At 38.0% G+C, this 24,710-nt stretch overlaps 1 protein-coding gene across 2 annotated transcripts; it reads left to right on the forward strand.

Annotated features, from left to right (window-relative positions):
• The first annotated feature begins 2,757 nt into the window (after positions 1-2,757).
• Positions 2,758-17,656, forward strand: LOC133877447 (RNA-dependent RNA polymerase 1-like). 2 transcript variants are annotated; one of them, XM_062315766.1, is made up of 6 exons: positions 2,758-2,903; positions 9,288-9,837; positions 12,054-13,248; positions 13,429-13,948; positions 14,965-15,115; positions 16,568-17,656. In XM_062315766.1, the coding sequence occupies exons 2-6, from the start codon at positions 9,319-9,321 to the stop codon at positions 17,408-17,410; spliced, it is 3,228 nt and encodes a 1,075-aa protein (XP_062171750.1). In that variant the 5' UTR covers positions 2,758-2,903; positions 9,288-9,318; the 3' UTR covers positions 17,411-17,656. The 2 variants fall into 2 exon arrangements, with proteins under 2 accessions (XP_062171750.1, XP_062171741.1); XM_062315757.1 differs by having other exon boundaries at positions 12,054-13,948.
• The last annotated feature ends 7,054 nt before the right edge of the window (positions 17,657-24,710 follow it).

Consider the following 24,710-nt stretch of genomic DNA (forward strand, 5'->3'; position numbering starts at 1 on the left):
TTTCTTATATTCTCTTTCTCGTTGTCTTCGTCTCCCCCAAGAATCCAAGATGCAAACCCAGCCGTCGAACACAGAGAATCAAACACTATCAAACACTAGCAACTCGCCCATCCAACACCGCACGAGAATCAAACATTAGCAACTCGCCGTGATCTGGCTTTTTCTAGAATGAATATTTGGAGCTCCGTTCTCCGTTCAAAAAAAAAATAATAAAAAATAAAAAAATAAAAAATAAACATTAGCAACTCGCCGTTGTCCCCACTCACCGAGTCTAACCCGACTCGCCCATTCAAGCCGACCCCAAGCTCTCCGGCGATGCCAAATCCGAGCAACAACAGGCCCACTACCAGAGGTACCACTCTGTGTCCCCACAGCACTCGACCTTGGCCGCCTCTACGCCACGAAGAAGAGCTGGCGCCGCCGGATTTGACGCCGGAATGGGGGCTTGGAAGAAGGGTTCGTCGTTTCTGCATTCGTCTCCGCTGCAGAGGGAGAGACGGAGCCGTGAGTCGGTGAATGTTAGAATTGGTGGTGGTGGTGGACCCTCGGCCGTGAATTTACTGATAGGCAGTATTTGAATATCTTGCAGAGTTGAGGCTTGACGAAGAAGAACGGCGAAGAAGAAAGAAGGTCCTGGAGGGAAGATAGGCCGGTGGAAAGACGTAAGAGTTAATAATAAAATAATGTTTGTGAATGCTGCATGCTTTCCCATGCATCGAGAAGCTGTAGCATTTTCGGAGAAAAAAAAAAAAAAAAAAAGGAATAAATAGCCTATATACCCTCGGCTTTACTGTCTTTATTTTTTATCTCTTCAGTTTTATTTTATATCAAATTTGATACATGTGGTATATGAAATTTCCGTCCAAAACTAACCTTCAATCACGTCCAATCACGTCATCCGTCCAATTTATTATTATTTTAATGATTTCTTATATATATATATAATAAATAAAAATAAAAAATTCTTGAGTGGCTCAGCCACCTACAAGGCCATTTTTGAGGGTAGCCGAACCACCCCATAACCCTTGAGGGTGGGTCGTAAGGGCCAAAATTGAGGTAGGCAAGCCACCTCCAGGCCTAATGGGGGTGGCTAGCCGGTCTGAGGGTGGCCGAACCACCCCCGTGGTCCATGGGGGTGGTTCGACCACCCCCAAGGGCCAAAATAGGGGTGGCCGAGGGCCTGAGCCACCCCCAGACCGGCCGGTCTGGGGGTGGTCGAACCACTCCAGATTTTTTTTTTTTAATATATATAAAAGAAATCATTAAAATAATTAATTTTTTTTTTTTTAAAAAAAATGATATCCACGTCAGTGCTGAAGTGTATCACAGGGACATGTGTCGCGCATGCACACCGACACCTGTAAGATGACGTGGCTGAACGTTAATTTTAGACGGGAAATTGGACGGATGTACTATTTCTATATTTTTATATACTACAGATACCAAATTTAATAAAAAGTAAATCTAAAAGGATAAAAAATAAAGGTCGTAAAGCACATGGGACAAATAGGTATTTAACCCCAAAAAAAATTATAAAAAAGTTGCTAAAAAGATAAAAAATAATGCGCACGAAGAATCATAGGGCTTGTTTGTTTAGGGACGGAACAGAACAGCATAGTGCTGTTACTGTTCATGTAAATTTTTAATCACTTTTTTATATTTTTAACCACCAATTAACATCAAAACATTTATACTTTTTTCACTTTTTATATTACATAAATAATTTTTTATTACTATTCAAATAAAAAAATTCACTACAATATAAAACTTTTTCACTTTTTCATACAAATTCTTTTTATTTTATATCACATCATTACTTTTTACTAATTTTAAAACTAACAACCCACTACTCTGATCTGTTCTGTTATGTACATGTCTTTGCCAATCAAACTCTCGTGACAACTCAACGATCGAACTCTCTATGCTAACGAGGTCACATTTCGTTGCCCTTTCACTGGTGTAAAGCGTGATGACTGTTGTACAGGATTTCCACTCTTTAATTACCAACTGTACGGATACTTGGAAAAGCTAATAAAGGAAAAGAAAGGTTCATGGAAGGCCCACACATGTAGGTTCACCCATTACAATTGTAGTGTACTATAAATAATAATAAGGCCAAGGATATTTTGGTCCTCCTGTCTAGTCTATCTATGGAAAGCAATCATTTACAGCTCCGCACTGAGTGAGCGGTAATCCAAAACGGTAAAGCACACAATAATCTCGCCCCAGAGTGAAAAACTCCATTGACTGAAGTGACTGTTCGCCTCATTATCCAATGAAATATCCAATGAAATTTCGAAACGTGTCAGTATCACATCGTCTGAGCTTGTTCTACAACGAAAATCCATTGGCCGTCAGGAGGTCACGACAACGTCAGCTTCAGACGTCATCAGTAATTGTTTTTTTTTTTTTTTTGAAGTAGCAGTAATTGTTTTAGTCCCGTGACAAAGCAGGGAAAAATTACCTTTCTTAAAGTATTCCAACTTAGCTTTTCAAATTTTTTTTTCTAAATTTTAATAAAATAATTTGTTTTTGTTATTTTATCTATCATTTTTAACAAATTTCATACAACAAACTTTTCAAATATTTCTCTATTTTAATTAAATATTAATTTTCAAATATTTTATCTAACAAAATGAAGAGAGAAAAAAAATAAATTAAAAGAATTAAAAAATAATAAAATATTCAATAGATCATTAAACTTGTTAGAGTCATAATTTTTTGAAATTTTTACCAAATTTTGATAATAATTTTGAAATGGAGGAGGAGCATACTATTTCGTCGGCGAAAAGAAGTTTATTAACGTGCTACTACAAACATCGAAACCGGCCTGAGGAATTGATCGACAAACCGACGCTGTCAGAGTCGCTCTGGTCCTTAACATTCTTCATGAGCTTTTTCTGGTGAGACTCTTCATCTGCGTTTGTTTGGGTTCTTAATCAGTGATTTAATTAATTACTCTCCTTAACTTTGTCCTACTTGTTTATTGAGATTTGAGACTTTGATGGTGACCATTTTTTTTATCAACAAGTTCAGTTTTGGTGTCTGCGTCTGTGTGTTTTGTTAGCAAGTGAAGGTGATCAAAGTTATAGTATGTACTTTTAACAATGTGATCGCAGGCGGCAGGCCACCACTACAATGGCTAAGAGATTTTATTTTTATTTTTATTTATTTTTAAATGTTTTTTCACCAGCTAAGCCAGGTTAAACCTTATATTAATTGTTGTGATAATCGGTTGAAACTAGGCTACGGAATCGAATTGATATCATTTAAGCAGAATAGGATCCCCCCAATCACTCATGTTTTCACGCTACTACTATCAGTAGCCCTCTCACAGCCACAACTGCATCTGGTGCATGCCGCCTATTCTCCCGGATTCCTGCTGACTCCTCCTCAATCTCAGCACAGTGTCAAAGCCTCCTTGTTTTCCTCAATAGTTTTCTGTTATGTATTTTTATATGCAGAATTTGTCTTTTCTTTCTCTTGTAACTCTCATCATCTTATTGGCTATAAATATACGATCCATCTCTGTTTTTGGTTAGTTAACCAAAACAGAGCTTCTCCTAAATCTTTCGGTACGTTTGCTTTGCTAAGAGTTTTTCTTCAAATAGGGATAGAGGGAGTTCCTCCTCTATCCGCTCTATAAAATTGCCATGTGTTAGTACAGTTGACCATCAGCCGATGATACCTGCAAGAGGGACACAAAAATGAGCAACAAAGGCTTTTGGGTGCTTGCCAACCGGGGACACCTCCAATGCCTAAGTGGCTCCGAATATGGGAGGAAAGCAAGGCGTGAGAATAAAGGGAAAAGCTTAGAGCAACCTGGTATAGTGACCGTCCTTTTATAGAGGTGGAGGTCTCTCATTGTGCAACCGTCTAGGGCACATGGCGTTCTCCAGTTGGGGAAATCCTATGAGTACGGACCCCCGTTTGAGGGTGCATGGACGTGGGTAGTAGCCAACAAATATTCCCTTCTACAGGCAGTTGTCAAAGTTGTCCCGTAATAGGCCTTTATGGTGATGTGGCAATGGCAGGGATTCCTAACTACACACTTGCGATGAACAGTACGAGGGTTCATTGTGCTTTGAGTCGATTCGAGATGGGTCAAGGGCCTTAGGGCCCTTTGTTAGGGTAAGCCCAATGTGGCTCAAGGATTTAGGGGCCCTCAGTATAGGGGATCCACTCATTGGTATTGGGCATCCTTTTCTAGCTGGCCCAACTCGGCCCAAGGGCTATATGGGCCCTCGGTAAATTGGTCCACCTGTTGCCCCTAAATTCTCGTGGTCGATTCATGGCTTGATCTGAGCCATAGGATTCCAATTGATTCGTAGCCTTATCATGATCTTAATTTTCTCTCCTCTCGGATTGGCTTGAGACACGTGTCGAAAGCTGCAAGGCGCAATCGAAGTTCGAGGGCAGTGATGGCTGGATCAAAACTCAAGGGCAGCGACAGCACATTTGGATTTATTGTGTCCATTTTGGAGATTGTCGGGTTGAGGAGATCGTTGTATGGCTTGGAACAATCTTTGGGACAGTGGTACAAGCGTTTTGTGTATTACGGGCAATTTTCATATGGTTCTTTTGTTTATTTGTTGCACTATGTGGATGACATGCTTATTGCTGCTAAAAGCATGTTTGAGGTTAAGAAATTGAAATCTCTTTTGGGCGATGAGTTTGAAATGAATGATTTGGGTGGTGCGAAGAAAATTCTTGGGTTAGTGGGTACTCCGTATGACGCACATTTCAGGCTCTCAACAATGTTAGCACCACAGGGCGAGGAGGGGGAGCGTTCCATGTAGCATGTACCTTACTCTAGTGTAGTTGGGCGCTACACTCATCCAGATATTTCATAGGCAGTCAATGTTGTTAGTCCTTGCAAGGTTTATTAGCAGGTGGTGAAATGGATTCTCCGTTATTTACAGGGTGCTACAATCTTTGGTTTAGTCTTTGACAGAGGCAGTGATATTGGTTGCAGTGTCATTTGGTGTGTTGATTCAGATTGTGTTGGTCATCTGGTTACGACACAGGGAGATATCACATTGAACAAAATTGGTACGACGGAAAATCCAGCGAACTTGTTGACTAAGAGCACTAGTAGCAGTTACCCTATATTGGTTCCCTTCCTTATATTTAGGGAAAATTTCATGAAAAATATCAAAAAACCTCCCACAGCAGATACCCTATATTTAGATGAGTGGGTTGGGAATAAATAGTAATTCCCTATGTATACATGTCTACTATTCCTTCCCTATGTATTATTTTAATATAAAAAAAAGTATATTTAATTGATATAGGGAAGAGAGCAAATGTAGGAAAGAGAGAAAAAAAATAAAATAAGAGTAAAAAAATAATATTTAATTGATATAAGGAAAGGTAAGAGAATCTATTGTGGGATGTTTTTTTTATAGGGAAGCAAAAAGTAGTTTTGTTCCCTAAATATAGGGAAAATGGTTGGGAATCTGCTGTTAGTGCTCTAAGCGAGTTTCGGTTCTCAAGTTCAAGCATTGCTTGGGCTTGATTGATGTTTGTAGCTTATGATTACCCTTGGGGGTTTTGGACGAGACGTCATGAAGAGATTTGCATTTTGAACTCGATGAAGTTCAAGTCAAGGTGGAGATTTGTCGTTGATGACTTGTATTTCACAAGTCTTGTGGTGGGCCCCAGTTTTTATGGCTGATTTTTTTATTTTTTATTATTATTATTATTATCTTTTTCGCTTCTTTTGTCTCACCTATAGCATTCTTCATGGAGAAGTTTTCATAACATTTTACTTCATGGTGAAGTATTTTGACCGAAATCTTCGGAATCTACAAAGTTCCGTCAATTATGAAGACATTGAAACTTCTTCGCAGCGTGGGAAAGTCAAGGCCAATAGGTCGTAGGGTTCGACTAGGGCATCATCATGTGGGTGCGGCACTTCTTTCATCTCTTCTTTGGTTAACGTGATAGGCTAGGGCTTCGTCTTAGGGGCCTTGTGGGCCGTCTGAGGGAGTAAACTTCCTCCGCTTGGCCATGCCATGTATAAGACTTCTAGGACGAGTTAGACGGGCCACCCCCAGCAAATCCTCCTACTATAGTCCGAATTTTCTCCTAGAGGCTAGACATTTATGAGGGCCCTTGGTTCTCTTTCGTCGGCTCTAGGCTCTTGAGGACCTCTTTGGGGTCTCGGGGGCCATTGTTGGTTAGCTATGAATCTTGATGGCATTGGCAATACTTATCCTGTGGCCTGGAGTTGGGAGAGGACTTCAGCTTTCTCGGCCATTGAAGTCTCGTATCTCCTTGGATCTGCATAAGTACCTCAGCAGCAGAGGTACTAAGAGCTATGAAGCCGAACGGTCCCCAAAGGGGTGGCCCTTGCCTCGGCTGCTAGAGTCGGTGGCAGTCCTCGGTTCGTCTTGGTTGCGCATCGGCCACCTTCTTATATGCTTGAGGGGGTTCCTTCCTTTCCCTGTCCGAGTGGCTAGTGTTGTCCTGTTGGCTCTACTCAACAAAGGCCCTAATCATATCCTCAGCGTTCATGAATTCTTCTGCCTTATCTATGAATTGTTGGAGGGTAGAGGGGGGGTCCTTTGGGCAAGCTCCTTTATGAATGGGCTCCTCGACCAAATTCCCCTAAGAAGTGTGGCGAAGACGACGCTTTCATCATGGTCATCGACCGAGAGCTTCTCTTTGTTTAACCTGACCATGAAGTCGTTGAGGGTCTTCGTCTTACCTATTTTAGGAGGTAAGTTGCAGGCCTCCTCCAGTTTTGATCCCCGATGAATTGTGTAGAGGGACAGCTTGCAGTGATCCTTGAAAGAGTCCACAGAGTTGGACGACAGATTCCCAAACCATCGTTGGGCAAGCCCCTTCAAGGTGGTTGGTAAGGCTCGGCACATTCGTTGGGACCCCTGGAGGACTATGTGAGCCTTGTAACTCTCGATATGATCCAAGGGGTCCTTGGCACCATAATACGTCTCCATTTGAGGCACTCTAAACTTTGTGGGGAGGGGGAGGGGGAGGGGGAGGGGGGGACACCATGACCATGGCTGTGAAGGGAATATCCATCCCCTCTAGGAGGCTCTTAATCACGATTGCCATTCACAGTTTTAACAGTTGCGTAGAATTGGGCTTGTAGTCGAGGTGAGTATCAACTCGACTTCTTGCTTCAAGTTGGTCTGCGTGCTCAGCATGTTCGGCCTTCAAGCCTTGTTGGTGGGACGAAGGGTGACCCTTTGCCACTTTGTCCCCAATGCCACTTTCTTGGTCTCTGCTTTCTGCTTCTCCTTTTTCGTGGGGTGGGGGTTGCTGGACGCTATTGTGGGCTAAGGAAGGGTTGTGCTGCTGGAACCATTGTACCATCTCATGGTTCTGTTGAAGGATGAGATCCATATTCTCGGTGAGGCACAACAATTATGTCACGAGTTCTGCAAACCTCTGGTTTTGGTAGTTCGGCTGAGGGTTTGGTTGCTTGCAGGTGTCGGCATTGTCCATCTACACACTTGTTGACCGAGTATTCGGCATGGGTCTTTTGTCTAGGGAATTTGCAAGCCTTTCGGGTTTTCACAAATGGCGCCAAACAACTAGTATAGTTGACCACACGTCGCTAAATCAGTCGAGGGCACCTGCAAGGACATAAAACTGAGCAATAGAGGCTTCAAGCTTGCTAGGTGTGTGAGGGGGGGAAACCTTTGATGGCTAAGTCAGTAGGGAGCTCTTAATATGGGAGGAAAGCAAGATGTGAGAATAAAGGGAAAGCTTAGAGCATACCTACTACAATGGCCGTCCTTTTATGGAGGTGGGGTTCTTTCATTGTACAACCGTTTGGGACATGTGACCTTCCCTCGGTTGGGGAACATCCTGTCAATATGGATGCCCCTCCAAGGGTGCGTGGACGTGGGTAGTGGCAAGCAGATATTCCCTTCTGTAGGCAGTTGTCAGATTTGTCCCATAGTAGGCCGTTATGGTGACATGGCAACGGTAGGTATTCCCTGCTACACACCTGCAATGAACAGTCCGAGGGGTTATTGGGCTCTGATTTGATTTGGGACGGGTCAAGGTCCTTTAGTCCCTTTTTTAGGGTAAGCCCAATGTGGCTTGAGGATTTAAGGGACCTCGGTAGAGGGGATCCACTAATTGGTATTATGCCTTCTTTTGGGGGGGCCCAACTAATCCCGATTGCTAAATGGGCCCTTGTTAAATTGTTCCACCACAATGTGTCCCTTCGCATCTAACAAACACATGTTTTTTTAATAAGCATTAAAAGAGTTGGGAGAAATTCTATTAAAAAAGCATGTGAATTCTCACATGCTCTTAAAATAGAACATGTGTTTCCACATATTAAGGAACATATGTCAATTGCTTCTTCTTCTTTTTTTTTTTCTTTTTTTGAAGAATTCAAATCAGTGAAACCAAATTTTCGTGGTTGCTTATTATTCAATTTTTGTGTTTGTGTGTTTGATTGTTTGAGATGACTAGGCGTGATATGGTAAAAATGACAGGACTAGTAGGCGAGGTTGCAGCTTGTATGAAACAAGCAGGTGATGAACACAAATGAAGATATGGACTAAGATTGGGAATCAGTTTTACAAAGACAATAAGAGTGATGGATTTTATGATACTTACATGCTTAGGCAAACCTTGTTCTCTGACTCCATATGATGGGAGATTGTGCTTCCCTCGATAGATGTACTGCTTTGGAAGTTCATAGACATGTTTAAAAATTCTGCCATCGTAGGATCCATACTATAGAATGTAGTAGAAATACTTGGTTTCTGGATAAGAACTGTCTTTTATTGCCTTTCTGGAATCCATAGAGACTTCCTTGTTTTATTTATTTATTTATTTTTTAATATATGTTATTTTAATGTGTGAACCTCCATTTATGTCCCACTAGGAAAATTTACTTTTTAAATGATTGAGGTTTAAACATCTTCAAAATTTTCAACCTTAAAACAAATTATTTAGATATGGGCTTCAACCTATCTCCATAAACTTTTAGACAATATACTTATCACAAGGGTGGCTCTTGCACCCCCATAAATTGGTTCTTGTTTAGCTATAGGACTAACAGACACATTTGAGAAGTGGATGATCAGCTCCAAGATATTAATGTTATATATAATATTGTAGATCTCTAACCTCTGTTAAAATATTTATTTTGTTGGCAGTTTCTGTTAAACATTTGCATAGATTTATTGACTCTCTTCATAAAAATTGTGACTTGTAGCTTTTCCTAATTTACAATATATTATATGCATGCTAGATTAAAATCTTATCTATTTTCAATGACTGGCTTGTAATGGCAGAGAAGAGTCTAGGTATATTCAGTTGGATTGGATGGGTAAGACAATTCAATTGTATGGATTCCCTTCTAGTGTGACTGCTGAAGAAGTTAGGGCATATCTGGAGCAACGTACAGGTGCAGGAACTGTTTTTGCTGTTAAGGTTAGGAATAAAAATGGGGGTCAAAGAGCATGTGCTATCATTCAATTCACCACCACCAGCGAGGCTGAATATATTATCGCCTTGGCTAATCCACGCCTATGGTATGGGCGCTCCTATCTGAAGGCACGGCAACTGGAACATGATATTGTACCAATACCAAGGCCAAGAACCTCTCTGCATAACATAAAAGACATTACTTTGCATTTTGGCTGTCAGATCTCGAAAAAGAAATTTTTAATCCTGTGGAAAGCGGTGAATGTTTCTGTGAATTTTGGGATTGGAATGCGAAAATTACATTTTTCTCTGTCCCATAATTATGTGGAGTACAGGCTTGAGCTTTCCTATGAGAATGTTTGGCAAATTGAGTTACATCACCCACGCAATCAAACTGCAAAGTATCTTCTGATTCAGGTTGCTCATTCTACTTTTGATTAATCCCAAAAACTCATGGTTATCTTATCTTTACAGCATCAGTAGCTAGATAACAATAGTATTATTAAAGCATTGTATTGTCTATTTCATAGATTCAAAAAGTTGCATGTTTTACACTTTGAATTACACCTCTTGCTTTTGATCTTTTCGGTGTTTTAATAATTTAAGTAGATTGAGAATCATCACAGCAACCTAACAAAGTTATGGGAACTGGAGATATTTATTGGAAGGCCCATCTGCGGCTCCAACTCTAAATTCCTGAGGGGGTTCACATTTTTTGGTAATGGGCTGTAGGTGTAGTCCCTACTCTTTGGCGAGAGAGAGATCCTTTTTCTTCCTCTTCATTGTCCAAAGAAAATGTTTTTTTTTTTTTTTTTTTTATAAGTAAGAGAAATTTTATAAAAGATGAAGGTGCCCCTGAGTACATAGGCAATATACAAAAGGACGCAAAAATAGAAAGAGCAAAAAAGACAAGAGAAACAAGAAAAAAAACCCATAAAGACCCAAACACAGCAGAAAACCCAAAGCACCCCAACAAAAACCCAAAAACCCTCTATAACATTTCATCACAGCAACCCTCTTACTTTTTCCCCAAGTAGAACCAAGGCTCTTAGCATCATAATTGATATCCCACTCAAGGTTATGAAGTTTTCTATTCCCTTTAACCTTAGGAGTGGAGACTGGGACCTCATGACGCTACCCTTCAACCACTTGAGCCATGACATCCAAAAAACCCTTTACGTTCCCCTCAAAGGAAATCCCCACAGTTTGGAGGCACAATGCAGTGTCGAACACTGCCCCAGGAGAACCTACAACCTCTTTGGAATCACCTCCCCTCGAATATCCACCCACCTCAAGCGGTGGGGAAGAATGGCTGCGCGGAAGAAGGAACCCACGCCGACAAAAGCTGACCGGAGGCTCCCTAATTGCCACAAACTCCAAAGGTGGCGAAGGATGATGGCCCAGCGGAGAAGGAGAGGCGGTGATCGCTGCGAAAGACTCAGCTAACAAAAACTTGTTCAGCTGTGCATTCTTTTTCTTCCTAGAATACCTCATCACCTACTTAGACTTCGAAGGATAGATAGGCACCCCAGACTCCGGCATCGCAGGAAGCGAGAGATGAAGTCGTTCACCCAACTCTTCTACCCTGAGGAAACACCAGGAAAAGCTGACCCACAGCCTGCTTTCCAGGCCTGGGGAACTTTCATCTGACCCGGATATATGGCTTTGATGAATTTCAACATAATAATATATGGAAGGTTTTATTGTTTTATGGGGGGTTCTATTCTATCTCGTGTGTTTGATGGAGGTTTCTATTGAATCTTGGGTTTTATTGTATTATGGGGGATTACTTTGTATCTTGGGTGTTGGATAGGGGGTTCTATTGGGTTTTATTTTATTATCTTGGGTATTTGTTGGGGGTTTTTTATTGTATCTTGGGTTTTATGTGGGTTTTAGGTGTTGTAGGTATGTAGTTTCTTATGGTTTTCTTGGGTTTTTCATGTGGGCTAGCTGAATTGCTCCTGTGTACTAAGGGGCGCCTTACGCTTTTTTAATGAAATTTTCTTACTTATAAAAAAAAACAATATATGGAATACTTTAAAGAAATTTTAATGAGGCACTACTTTTAGAGACAGCTAATGAGTATTTATCACTAGTAAATTTGAGAATACATTCTATTTTGGAGTTGTCAATGCTTGTCTTGGCTGAAGTTACTAGGAGAGGACCTTGTTGGCAAGGTATAAGCCTAAATTCCTCTTTCTATCTTCTTCATATTCATTATTGTTCTTAGTTTAGCCTATCTTCTTTTATCATCTAATCCTTGTGCATAAATCGGAAATTCTAACTTCATTTTTCAATCTTCTCTGCTAAGAAGTTGTAGTTATTCCTGATAGACCTTATCAGTTCACTATTTGTGATGCATATATAAATTGAATAATTTATGCAAAATAATATTTTATACAGTTATATATCTTATGCAACATTTTAATAAAAAGGCATTACTGTCTCTAGTACTAAAAAGCAACTGCTTAATTAGCATAGTTTTGAGCTATATATTGATGCTTCCTCCTTTTATAGCAAGGTGGAGGGTGAGGTCATGGGTTCATGTACCACTGAGTGCGTGTGTAACTTACCAATAAAAAAATAAAATAAAATAAAATTCTTACTATGTATGCTCTTTTTTGAATTGTTAGTTACTCGGAGCTCCTCGGATCTATGAGAAAGATTCACGCTCTTCAGGACATGTATCTGAAGATTTGCTTCTCAATTTTTTCAAGGACAGCCCTGATGACCAATGGATCCGGGCAATTGATTTTACTCCATCATGCTGTATTGGGCAGTCTTCTGCTCTATGTTTGGAGCTTCCTTATGGTCACCAACTTCCAAATTTTCAGGAAAACTTTGCTTATTTTAAAGAAATTGAAGGAAGATATGTTTTGAAAAGTGGTTCTACTTTTTCTTGCAATCTGGATCTAGTTCCTGTTGTTGGTCCTCCTCCCGGTGTTGATTTACCATATGACATCTTGTTTAGAATTAACATGTTGGTTCAGAATGGCTATCTTGCAGGGCCAACACTTGATAATACTTTTTATTGCTTGGTTGATCCCTGTAAGTTTGACGTTGCCCATATAGAGCATGCCCTTGAGAAACTCTATCATTTAAAAGAATGTTGCTATAACCCATCGAGGTGGCTCCTAGAACAGTATATAAAGTACTGCACGTCAAGACATCCTCCAAAGCCGCCTGCTATATCCCTAGACTCTGGGTTGGTGTATGTACACAGGGTTCAGATAACACCTTCTAAAGTGTACTTCTGTGGTCCAGAAATTAATGTATCAAACCGTGTACTGCGTCATTTTTCTGAACATATTGATAATTTTCTTCGTGTCTCATTTGTTGATGAGGAGTTGGATAAATTATTTTCAACAGATTTCTCTCCACGTATGTCTTCTGCGAACGAGGATAGGAGAACTGGAATATACAAAAGGATTCTGTCAATTCTTAGAAATGGCATAGTTATCGCTGGTAAGAAGTTTGAAACTCTTGCATTCTCATCAAGTCAGTTGCGGGATAATTCTATATGGATGTTTGCTTCAAGAGATGGACTAACTGCTGCTTATATAAGAGAGTGGATGGGCAATTTTGATTCGATAAAAAATGTGGCAAAATATGCTGCCAGGCTGGGTCAATCCTTCAGCTCATCCACAGAAACTCTTAGTGTTGGTAGGCATGAAATGGAAATGATTCGTGATATAGAGGTTGAGCGGGGTGGAGTCAAGTATGTCTTCTCTGATGGAATTGGGAAAATATCTGCTGAATTTGCCCGGAAAGTGGCTTTAAAATGTGGCTGTAAAGGAACTAGTCCATCTGCCTTTCAGATCCGATACGGTGGGTATAAAGGTGTTGTAGCTGTTGATCCAACCTCATCAATGAAATTATCATTAAGGAAAAGCATGTCCAAATATAAATCAAAAATCAAAAAACTCGACGTCTTGGCATTTAGCAAGTTTCAACCTTGTTATCTGAATCGCCAGTTGATCAGTCTTTTGTCTACCCTTGGTGTTACAGATCGTGTTTTTGAGGATAAACAAAGACAAGCTGTAGAACAACTGGATGCTATACTATCAGAACCATTAAAGGCACAGGAGGCTCTCGATATGATGTCCCCAGGGGAGAATACCAACATTCTGATGGAAATGCTCATGTGTGGTTATAAGCCTGATGCTGAACCATTTCTTTCTATGATGTTGCAGACGTTCCGAGCATCAAAGTTGCTGGAATTGCGGATTAAAACAAGGATCTTTATTCCAGATGGAAGAGCAATGATGGGATGTCTGGATGAAACCAGAACCTTGGAATATGGTCAGGTATTTGTGAAATTTTCTGGCACCAGACATAAGGAGTTCTACAATGATTCCATCATGTTCAGTAGCACTGGATCAGATCAGCGTTTTGTTGTTGAGGGGAAGGTAGTAGTTGCCAAAAACCCCTGCTTGCATCCAGGAGATGTGCGTGTTTTAAGGGCTGTCGATGTGCCGGCTTTGCACCATTTGGTGGATTGTGTTGTTTTCCCTCAAAGAGGATCTAGGTAAATTTATCTCTTAGTACTTATCAGTGAATTATGTTTGTCTATTATACCTTAGAGCCCTAGTTTGAATTTAAAAGTTGAATTGCAGAATTTTATCTTAGTTTGAATTGTAGGACAGAAACTTTAAGCTTCTTCTCTCTGGTCTTTTTGAGATACCTCATCTTTGTTTATGAGCTAGGTTCTAACCATTGGCTGCAAGAATTTATTCTGGAGATGACATTCTGTGACTAACTGACTGCAGCCGATAAATTTACATGAAGTCATTTGAATTTTAGTAGTTGAGTACTTGAGGCTGGTCATATCTCTTTATTTCCTGTGAAGTATGCTTGTCATTTGTTAAAACATTATACGACATGGTATCGGTTAGGGATGTGAACCATTGGCTGCAAAAATTCATTCTTGATATGACATTCAGTAACTTTGACTACAGTGGATAAATTTACTTTTGAGTCCTTTAATTTTTAATCGATGAGTACTATGAGGCTGGTCATATCTGTTTTATTTTTCTGTCAAGTATGACAGTATGCTCATCATTTGTGAAAACATGATATGACAGGATATGGGTTTGGGATATGTGCCTACAAAACTTTCCAACAAAGGAAAGAACAACATATCTTGGGTTCAACGTTTGTAGCTACCTTATGTTTTTTCTTACAAGAGAATGAAGAACTGTGCAGCATAGAAACTTCTCTTTCCCTTGAAGTCCTAAAATTGGGGTTTAGATAAATTTGACTTTTTGGCATTAAAACCAATTTGTGTATTTGTATCAATGCAATATGATACCTAGGGATTTGGTTCAGTGAAAGATAATGGTCCTTATCTTGTTTATGCAAAAGATCAGATGTGATTTGCTTTTTCTATGGAAGCAATAATTGATTTATATGTGGTGGAGTGTAGCTTGTTCTTTTATAAAGTATAACCGGAAGTACTGCTTTTACTTGATTACTGTGTATTATTCACAAAATTTTCCATGTAAACCTGGATTACTGATTTCAAAATTTTAATTGAAACCCAAGACCTCATCCAAATGAGTGTTCCGGTAGTGATTTGGATGGAGATATCTACTTTGTCTGTTGGGATCCTGAACTGATTCCACCTCGGCAAGTCCAACCAATGGATTACATCCCAGCACAAAGTATCCAGTTGGATCATGATGTTACCATTGAGGTATTAGTTTCTTTAATATATTGTCATGTTCAAGTAATTATGGGAACTTTCTTTTAAAAGAAATGTATATTCTAGGTTCTATTATGTTCTTTTGGTATCCCTTTGGTTCTTTTTTTGATTGCAATGAAGATGATCTCAATGTTACATTTCATTAATCATGATCTCTATCTCTCTCCTTTTGTGGATTGATGACATTATAGTATTTGTGAAGATTACATTTCTAGTCCTTTCTGACATCATGTGCCTTGTAGTCATTATAGTGTCAGTTCTTACTGAACACATTCAAATGGATGGTGAAAAATGATTAAGTTGCATATTGAATGGTTTTCAATCAGTTCTTTCTAGTGGAGACATTGGAATGGATTAATAGCAAATGATTAATGTTGCCTATGGAACTTATTTCTTATTGATTGTTGTTTCACTTTTGAATACACTTAGGAATAGATTATGGAGAGAGTGAGTTTATCACTTCAAAATGCCGTATCATGATTCTTTCATTGCCCCAAACCTCGAGTCTTTTTATAACTAATTTTCTGTAAATAGAAACTATATATTGAACTCATGGGCATGATCCAGTAGAGAGGTAGAGCCCTTGTGAGAAGTGTGTATTCACGTTCGAGATTGAAAAGAAGGAAAAGAAAATGTTGGTCTATTCCAAGCACTAGTGCTAAGTAGAGGATTTGCTTATCATGAGCATCATGTCCCAGATACAGCTCCGAGAAAAAAAGGAAACAACAAAAAAGAAAAAAGAAGAAAGAAACTAAGTATGATATCAAATAACAACTTAGAATGTGTGGCCAAGAAACCAGCTTAGGAGGTGTTACATCAAACTAAATGACCAGATGATATGCAATATATATAGGCAACCGAGCATGGAAAGGCGGCATATTTTTACACTTTGGTTAACATGTTGGTTTATTGAGTGCCTTTCTACTCTCCAGTGATTTCCTTTCGTGGTGGTCCAAGGATTGAAGGCACTTCAAAGCATGGGTGGGGTCTTGGGTTCGGTTTTCTCCATGGGCTCTCCCCTGTTCCTGGAAAGAAATATCTTTTATGGTCTCTTGTCTACCCAGTTGAGAGTTTGTTACTTTGTTTTGCTTTAAAAGGTCATCTAAAAGGGGAACTACTTGACATTGTATTAGGGTTGTGGTCATATATAAGCCTAATTTCAATGTAGTATAAAATGAATAGTAAATTTGTATCAGAGGGGCAGAATTTTTAACACAAACAGCATAGATTAGCTGACTATGTCGCAGCTTAAACTGTTCATCATTTCACAGATTGAAATTCCGTGAAAATCCTTCAAAGCATTGAATTGTTGAGTTGCATTTCCTGTACATATCATAATATAGCTGTAAATGTCATTCAAATTTAAGCTTCAGTTCAATTTTCTTTTAACCCTCACATTGCAACTTATTGTGATATAAGAGAAGTTCATTTCTTCTGCTCCAGGAAGTCGAGGAGTATTTTGTTAACTACATAGTCAACGACAGCTTAGGAATTATTGCCAATGCCCACACTGTTCATTCTGATAGAGAGCTTCAAAAAGCAATGAGTAGCCCATGTATAGAGCTTGCAAAGCTATTCTCAATCGCTGTTGACTTTCCAAAAACTGGCGTACCAGCTGTGATACCACATAATCTTCATGTCAAAGAATATCCTGATTTCATGGAGAAGCCAGACAAACCCACCTATGAGTCATACAATGTGATTGGAAAGCTTTTCCGGGAGATGAAAGACATTGCACCGAATACTAATTCTTCTATGTCCTTCACTATGGAAAGGGCAAGGCGGTCATATGACCCTGACATGGAAGTTGATGGCTTTGAGGATTTCATCGACGACGCTTTCTTTTACAAAAGCAGTTACGATTACAAGTTGGGGAACTTGATGGACTATTATGGCATCAAAACTGAGGCTGAAATAATGAGTGGGAATATTATGAGAATGGCCAAGTCTTTCACTAAGACATGGAGGAGAGATGAAGAAGCAATTACTGTGGCTGTCAGGTCCTTGAGAAAGGAAGCTAGAGCCTGGTTCAATGAGAAGGGAAGTGGATTAGATTCTGGAGCTGATGATGTATATGCCAAAGCCTCAGCTTGGTACTATGTTACATATCATCACACTTACTGGGGTTGCTACAATGAAGGTATGAATCGAGATCATTTTCTTAGCTTTCCATGGTGTGTTTATGACAAGCTGGTCCACATTAAGAAGGATAAAGCAAGTGTTAGAAGGGCTCTACACCTATCTTCTCTGGAGCACCAATTCAGTCATGCATTGCATTGGAGCTGAGAAATCCGCATTTTGTTGTCACCTTTGAAACTTTTTTTGATTATCTCTGTAGCTTACTTTTTTTTTTCCCCTGAAAACCCTAGTATGTGTATGTGAATAGGAAGTGCAGACTTTAACTGAAGTACGTAATATTTGCTTCTTTTATTGGTGGTGCATATTCCATCTGGTCAGTCAGGTGTAAAAGGTCTAAGCTGATGACTGGACTCAAAGTTAATCATTTTGCTATGTAGATATATGGTTTCTTCCTTTTCTTGAGGTTCTGTGACTGGCAAAATTGGTTTTTATGCCGTCAATCTGCATTTTTAAAAATCTAAGTTCAAATGATATATTTTCAATGATTTGGTTGAAAATCGCACTTTTGGTATGCAAAATCGTACTACGTGTAGATTATGAGCACAAAATGATCATTACCCTTGCTTAAGAGTACAAATGTGCCAGCTTGTTTCTAAATTTTTCTGTTTGTCATTTGAACTCAAACTTGAAACAAGCATGCACTCTTTGGCCCATTGATGATGTTTGAACTAACGGGTATGAATTGAGTTGGAATTCACGTTGCCTGACATGTCTTTGAAACAAAAAGTGAAGTGATTGAATTAAAATTCACCTGAATTTGACTTAATAACATTAGCAGCTTATGATTTAAGTTTCTTTGGACATTAATATAACTAGCATTGCAAAAAGGAAAAACACAAGCAAATTATGTTTGCTTCATTGGACGAAACATCATAGGCGTTTTAAAGCAACAAAGATCAGAGTTCTTTCTTTGGATGAAGACTCCAGCGGAGCGGAAAAAACTCTTCAGTTTTCTTATGGAATTGATGACACAGTTGATTGATAATCTCAGCTTCAAAATGTTTACTGATTATGCTTTCCAGGCCAGTTCTCAAGTGCATCGTGCATGCCTGCCCACTGACTGGGCCATCAATGCTTGACAGAGGGTTTGTCATCTCCATTCTCTCGATACTGAAAAACTCATTTCTTTTCACAAGCTCTGTCATCTCCTTGGGCGAGGGAGCATACATAGGCAAGTTGAAAGAGTCCACCTGAGCTTCATTTATTAATTCTTGCAACAACAACCAAAATAAAAATGGAAAGGGCAAGGCGAAATAATCAAATAATGAAATGGATTTTATTTCAATATAATATTGGATATTTTTAAGGTTCAATATATAAATTTAGTTGCCAGTATAAAAAAAAGTAATACCTCCTTGGCCATATCCATCAGGCTAAACCCCAGGAGATCAAACATCAATCCTGATGCTGCACTAGAATGAGGGATCCCATTTGGGGTGGCTGGCATGAGAAGCACCATGAAAGACGCATAATTTGTCCTTTGTGTTAGATTTTGCGAGGCTTCCAACTAAAAAAAGTCATTCTATTTCAAAAAAAAAAAAAAAGAAAAAAAAAAGAAAAAAAAAAAAAAGAAAAAGAAATGAGCCCATTTGAAATTGAACCGAAACATGGATAGAATTCAATTGATTGATTTGATTTTTTGAATTTTATTATTATTTTTTTTAAATAAAAAATAAAAAATGGAAAATAGAAGAAATGAATTCTATTCAACAGATTTCCAAATTATTGGTAATAAGTTTTTTTTATTTATTTTTTATTTTTTAACATTTAACGAGTTTTAATTAAAGAGACTTGTATGTATTGGAAGTAAGAAACCTCTACCAATTAGTAAAATTCCTTCATTTTTCTTCTTATCAAAACCAAAATAAAATAGTCAAAGTAGTAGTGTACATCTCAAGATTTATTAACCAAAGGGACATGTTAGACATTTATTCCTTAATCATTTATTACTCATCTTCATACAAACAAGTTTTAAATCTACTATGGAACTTTTTGTCCAATAAATTCAATGGTGAATTTAAAAATAAGATGAGTAGATCAAGACAGTGAAGGAGCCAGAATATCGACTCACAGGGGGGCAAGATTAAAAAGAGTTTTTTTTTAAAAAACAAAAAATGATTACAAATAATTAAAAATATAACTAACAAATTTCATAAATAATTTAATTAACTATAGTTTAAATGTAATTTATATTTTTACGCATAAGCTATAAGCATAAGAAAAAAAACATAAATTAAAAGTAAAAAAAGTCAAAAGCTGACCGCTCAGGAAAACAGAAAAGTTTAATAAGGCAAATTTAAGAAAATTTTACCAGGCAAAAGAAAATATTTTGTGGGTTGAGAGTGGGGCAACAGAGTAATGATACATGGGGGACGTCTTACCGTCCCCCAGCAGCCCCTTTTAACTAAAATAATGGTGTTTTAATGCAAAATGTCCTTTAATGTCACATCAAAAGACATTTTTATATTAAAACATATTTTTTTAATACAAAGGGGCTGTTAGGGACGGTAAGACGTCCCCCATGTATCATTACTCGGGGGCAACAATGTCAAATTTATTAAAGGGCCAGCAGAGGCCACGGCTCCCGTATGAAAATAAAAAATAAAAAAATAATAATAATATAGTAATGCATTTTTCCTTTAGCTACCACCTTTTTTAACTTTGTGTAAGGTCTAGCCCCACCAACTTGGCACATTTTCTTGTTTTTCTTCTTGTAATAAGTCAGTAAGTGTAAGACCAACTGGTTGACTGAAAGGCTTCTCTTATTCTCCAAATCGACACAATTTTTCCCCCTCCCTTGCTTTCTACCTAATCCAAAACCCAAGCAAGGCCTCCCCCATAAAAGTTCTCAAAGTTTTGGCAAATAAGTCTCACTACAAAAAAATTCGGTTTTAGTAAACTATAATAACGTGAAATCAATGACGTGATTTTTACGTTCCTAATCCCTCAATTAGTAATATAATTTTAATAACATCTAAATGGACATCACGTTACTGCATAGTAACCCAGGAAAAATTGCACGTTAGTTAATATCTAGTAACATACAAATGAGACGCCAGTAAACATAGTTACGTGATAATTCACGTTGCACGTTACTGAGTTCAGTAACGTGATATTTATCACGTTACTAATTTTAGTGACGTTCAACACTTTTGCACGTTACTAAAATTATTTAACGATTTTTTTTTTAAAAAAAAAATTACTAATTTATATATAAAAAAAATAATAAAAATATATTATTTTAATAACGTGTGTTCACAAGTTACTAAAATTATGTAAAAAATAAAATATGAGCTGCTCGTCGCCAGAGGGAGACGCCAAGGACAGTGACTGTTTCCCAATCGGCTTGTCTGCTACGGTCGCCTTCCAGTATTCGAATCCAGCTGCCCGGTTCGGCCTTGGGGTAAAGAAATACCATTCCTTTTCACCGTAAAGAGCCATGTCTGCAGCCCAAATCAACCAAAATAAACAACTTGAGCAAAACATGAAATACACTAGCTACCACTCAATTTCTGATATATTCATGCGGAAAAACCAAAAAAATGAACCAAGTCAAGCACATTCTTTCCATATTCATCCAACCCATTCACCACAAAATTTACCAAAAAGAAAAACGTTGCTCTGTTTCTGGATTTCAGAAACAAAAGAGAAACTGAAGAAAGAAAAACCATAAATGCTGCTCTATTTCTTTTAGGAAGAAACTGAACATTTCCAAGCGAATTGAAGTGAGATTTAGTAGGGGTGAAATAACCGCCCGCTAACCGCTAACCCCCCTACAAAGGCGATTAGCGGTTTTTACAAAGGTAGTTAGTAGTTATAACCACTAACTTTCTTTATTATTATTATTATTATTATATTTTATAATTTTTATATGTAAAACGACGTAGTTTTGGTCTTTACACCAAAACTGTATCGTTTTAGTGTATACGGTTTTAAAACAAAACCTAATTCAGTGATTCATCCTATTGTAAACAAAATCTCTCTCTTACTCCCAGTGCGCCGCACACCTCCCCCTCTCTCTTGACTCTCACTCTCTCAGTCTACACTCATCTCTCTCTCTCTCTCTCTCTCTCTCTCTCTCTCTCTCTCTCTCTCTCTCTCTCTCTCTCTCTCTGTGTCGCCGAGATCGTGTCGCCTTCATCGATGGTCCGATCGTGTCACTGAGATCGTGTCACCTTCGTCAAGATCAGGTCGCCTTCCCTAGGTCACCGAGTTTGTATTGCTTCTTAGATCTGAATATTTGTACCTTGATTTGTTATGCTAGGCCTTGATTTGTTATTCTAGGTCTTAGATTTGAATCTTTGTGGTTGATGATGTAAATCTAATAGTTGTTTTTGTATGATTGGCAATCGGCGTAGGCGTTAGGACACCAGCAGAAAAAGGCTGAAAAAAAATAAAATAAAATAAAACCGGTTGTTGGTTGCCGGTTTATAACCGCCAACCACGGAGGCGGTTGGTGATTTCCGCTAACCACCTTTTCACCCCTAAGATTTAGGTGACCTACATCTCAAAACAGAACCAAAGAATTGAAGTGAGATTTACCTAGATGAACACCGATCAAGAAATGATGAGAGAGAGAGAGAGAGAGAGAGAGAGAGAGAGAGAGAGAGAGAGAACCACTCTGCTAGGAACTGGCTCGCTGATGTGTTTTAAAATAGTTACTCGCAAGTGCACGAATCATTTTGCAATATAGTGTTATGCAAGTGCGAGGTCGATCCCACAGGGAATTGTGTTGCGAAAATTAATCTCTATTCAAACTAATCCTACTTTAACCTAGTTCCAAATTTATGGGTTTTTTTTTATAAAAGAAAACATGAACAAAAATAATGAAGATAAAGGGGTCTAGGGTTTCGGAATCCACACTCACCAAATCACAATAACCTAATCTCATGCTCATCACACATATTTTGAGGTTGTCACATACAAATCTTAGGTATGCTCTACATTGCTTCAAAAAATCATTTGAAACATTCAATGATTCCGTTCATAGCACAAATCACAAAGAGTACCAATTGAAATCAAAACATCCAATGTATCATTCAATCACAATGGATATCATCATTCAAACCGATAAAACAATGTATTAGTCGAACGACGCACAATGAATATCCAATGTTTTGATAGATCAAACACCAAGCAATCAATTTTAATGAGACTTATTCCACATCATCACTTGTATCCGGAAACCACAAGAGATATCAAAACATCATCTCATAAAAATCGAAGTAGAACAATGAGAAATCAAACCCATAAACTCAAATAGCATGAACAAGCAAGGAACTCGGTTTCTCTTCAATGGTGAGGTTTCATCCTCAACCCCAAACGAAAATATTAGCTACACATGATAAAATAACTACAACTTAAAACATTAAATTAAAAGCATAAAAATCAAAGAGTTGCAAAAGGAAAGAAATAAGCTACAAGAAGAAGAGAAGCAAGAAGTTATGTACAAAGAGGCTCATGCCTCCTCTCTCCTCTTTGATTTTCAGCCTTGGTCTCCTTTTATAGCCAAGTGGTTTGTGTGGAATGGGTGAGTGGGTGTATGAGTGGAGAGATGAGTAATGAGTGTTTTATGGAATGAGTGGTGAGTGTTTTATGGAATGAGTGGTGAGTGTTTTATGGAATGATGTTGAGTGGAAAAAAAAGTGATTAAGTGGCTGAGAATGTGGAGAAAAACGTGTATTGGCTCTAGCTTTGGGGAGACAAGGGATGAAGCAAAAGAAAAATAATAAGAGTGATGGTTCCGGATTTTCGGGATGATCCGACGACTGAAATTCAAACAGACATATCTTTTTCTACGCATCTTCAAATTGGCTGAAACTTGTTGCGTTGGAAAGCTGACATCTTGAACTTCAATTTAGACCTAAGAAACTCCCAAAACGGATATTTTTTGGTCCTGTTATGATCAGTCTAAATGTAGTGGTCTGCTGCATCCGAATTTCCTTGTATTTTGCTTGAATTATATCATTTCTCTCTTATTGTCCTACAAAATATAAAAACACTAAAACTAACCAAAGCATTAGAAAATAACAAAGCTAAAGGTTTAACTAATGTAAATTAAGGGGTTCAAATATACACTTTTTGGCACTCATCACTCGCCAGGTGGACCTCCGGGGCCGGCACGTCGCACCCAAGTGTCGCCGTTGATCGCAACCCCGCCATCCATTCTGATTCTGGATCTCTGCTCCTCTTGGCAAAACTGTAAGAAAGAAAATGAGAAAAAGTAAGAAGAAAATCGTAAAGAAAAAGAGGGAGAAATGATTAAAAAAAAGCAAACCGAGAAGTTCGAGAACCAAAGGCAAACCGAAGACTGAGATATGGACTGAGATTGGGAGTAGGAATTACCTAGAACCAAAGGCAAACGGAGAACCAACTCCTCATAGACAGAGAGAAAGTGTACAAAGAAGTGGGAGTTTTAAATATTTGGGGAAACAAAATTTCAGACAGGGGGGTGTTTTAAAAATTTGGGAAAAAAATTGGAGCAAGCTTGGCCGCCAAAAAATTTGTTGCGCGCCCATTACATTAGTCAAATTTGTCACGTCACTAAATATATATAGTAATCAGTTTTTTTTTTTTTTTTTTAATCAGTTGTTTTAAAAAAAAAATTATGAATTTTCTTTAATACAAATTGTTTTAAAAAAAAATTTATAAAAGTTTTTTTTTATAAAAAAATTTATAAAAGTTTTTTTTTATAAAAAAATTTATAAAAGTTTTTTTTTTATAAAAAAATTTATAAAAGTTTTTTTTTTATAAAAAAATTATAATTTTTTTTTTATACAAGTTGTTTTCATATACATAGCTTTCAATTTTTTAATCAATTCTTTTTATAAAAATAATTATAAACACACATATTAAAAATTATAAACATACATTTTTATTTTATAATCCATTGATAATAATATTTATATAGTATGTTAAACTAACATAGCAATTAGTTATTAATACTTAATTAGTACAAATGTTTTAAACGTTTTACATTTGACATGATAGTCACTAGAATCGATCAGACGTTCAATCGAAAGATTATTCGATCAATCAATAAGATCGATAGATCATCTGATCGATCGTGATAAATCAATAGGATCGATAAATCATCCGATCGATCGTGATCGATCAATCAGATCGATAAATCATCCGACCAATCGTGATCAGTCAATAGGATCGATAAATTATCCAATCAATCGTGGTCGATCAATATGATCGATAAATCATCTGATCGATCCTGATAGATCAATAAGATCGATAGATCATCCAATCGATCGTGATAGATCAATAAGATCAACAGATCATCCATCGATCGTGATCAATCAATAAGATCAATAGATCATCTGATCGATCCAGATATATCAATAGGATCGATAGATCATCCGATCGATCGTGATAGATCAATAGGATCAATAAATGATCCGATCGATCGTGATCGATCAATAGGATCAATAGATCATCT

Source organism: Alnus glutinosa, chromosome 1 (assembly GCF_958979055.1).
Source record: "Alnus glutinosa chromosome 1, dhAlnGlut1.1, whole genome shotgun sequence".
NCBI lineage: Eukaryota > Viridiplantae > Streptophyta > Magnoliopsida > Fagales > Betulaceae > Alnus > Alnus glutinosa.

Bases quoted from the DNA above. Each gene is read 5' to 3' on its own strand.
- LOC133877447 (XM_062315757.1), top strand. From the start codon at position 9,319: ATGGGTAAGACAATTCAATTGTATGGATTCCCTTCTAGTGTGACTGCT. The intron at 9,838-12,053 runs GTTGCTCATTCT...TTGAATTGTTAG, and splicing joins CAAAGTATCTTCTGATTCAG to TTACTCGGAGCTCCTCGGAT. The intron at 13,949-14,964 runs GTAAATTTATCT...TTGAAACCCAAG, and splicing joins TTCCCTCAAAGAGGATCTAG to ACCTCATCCAAATGAGTGTT.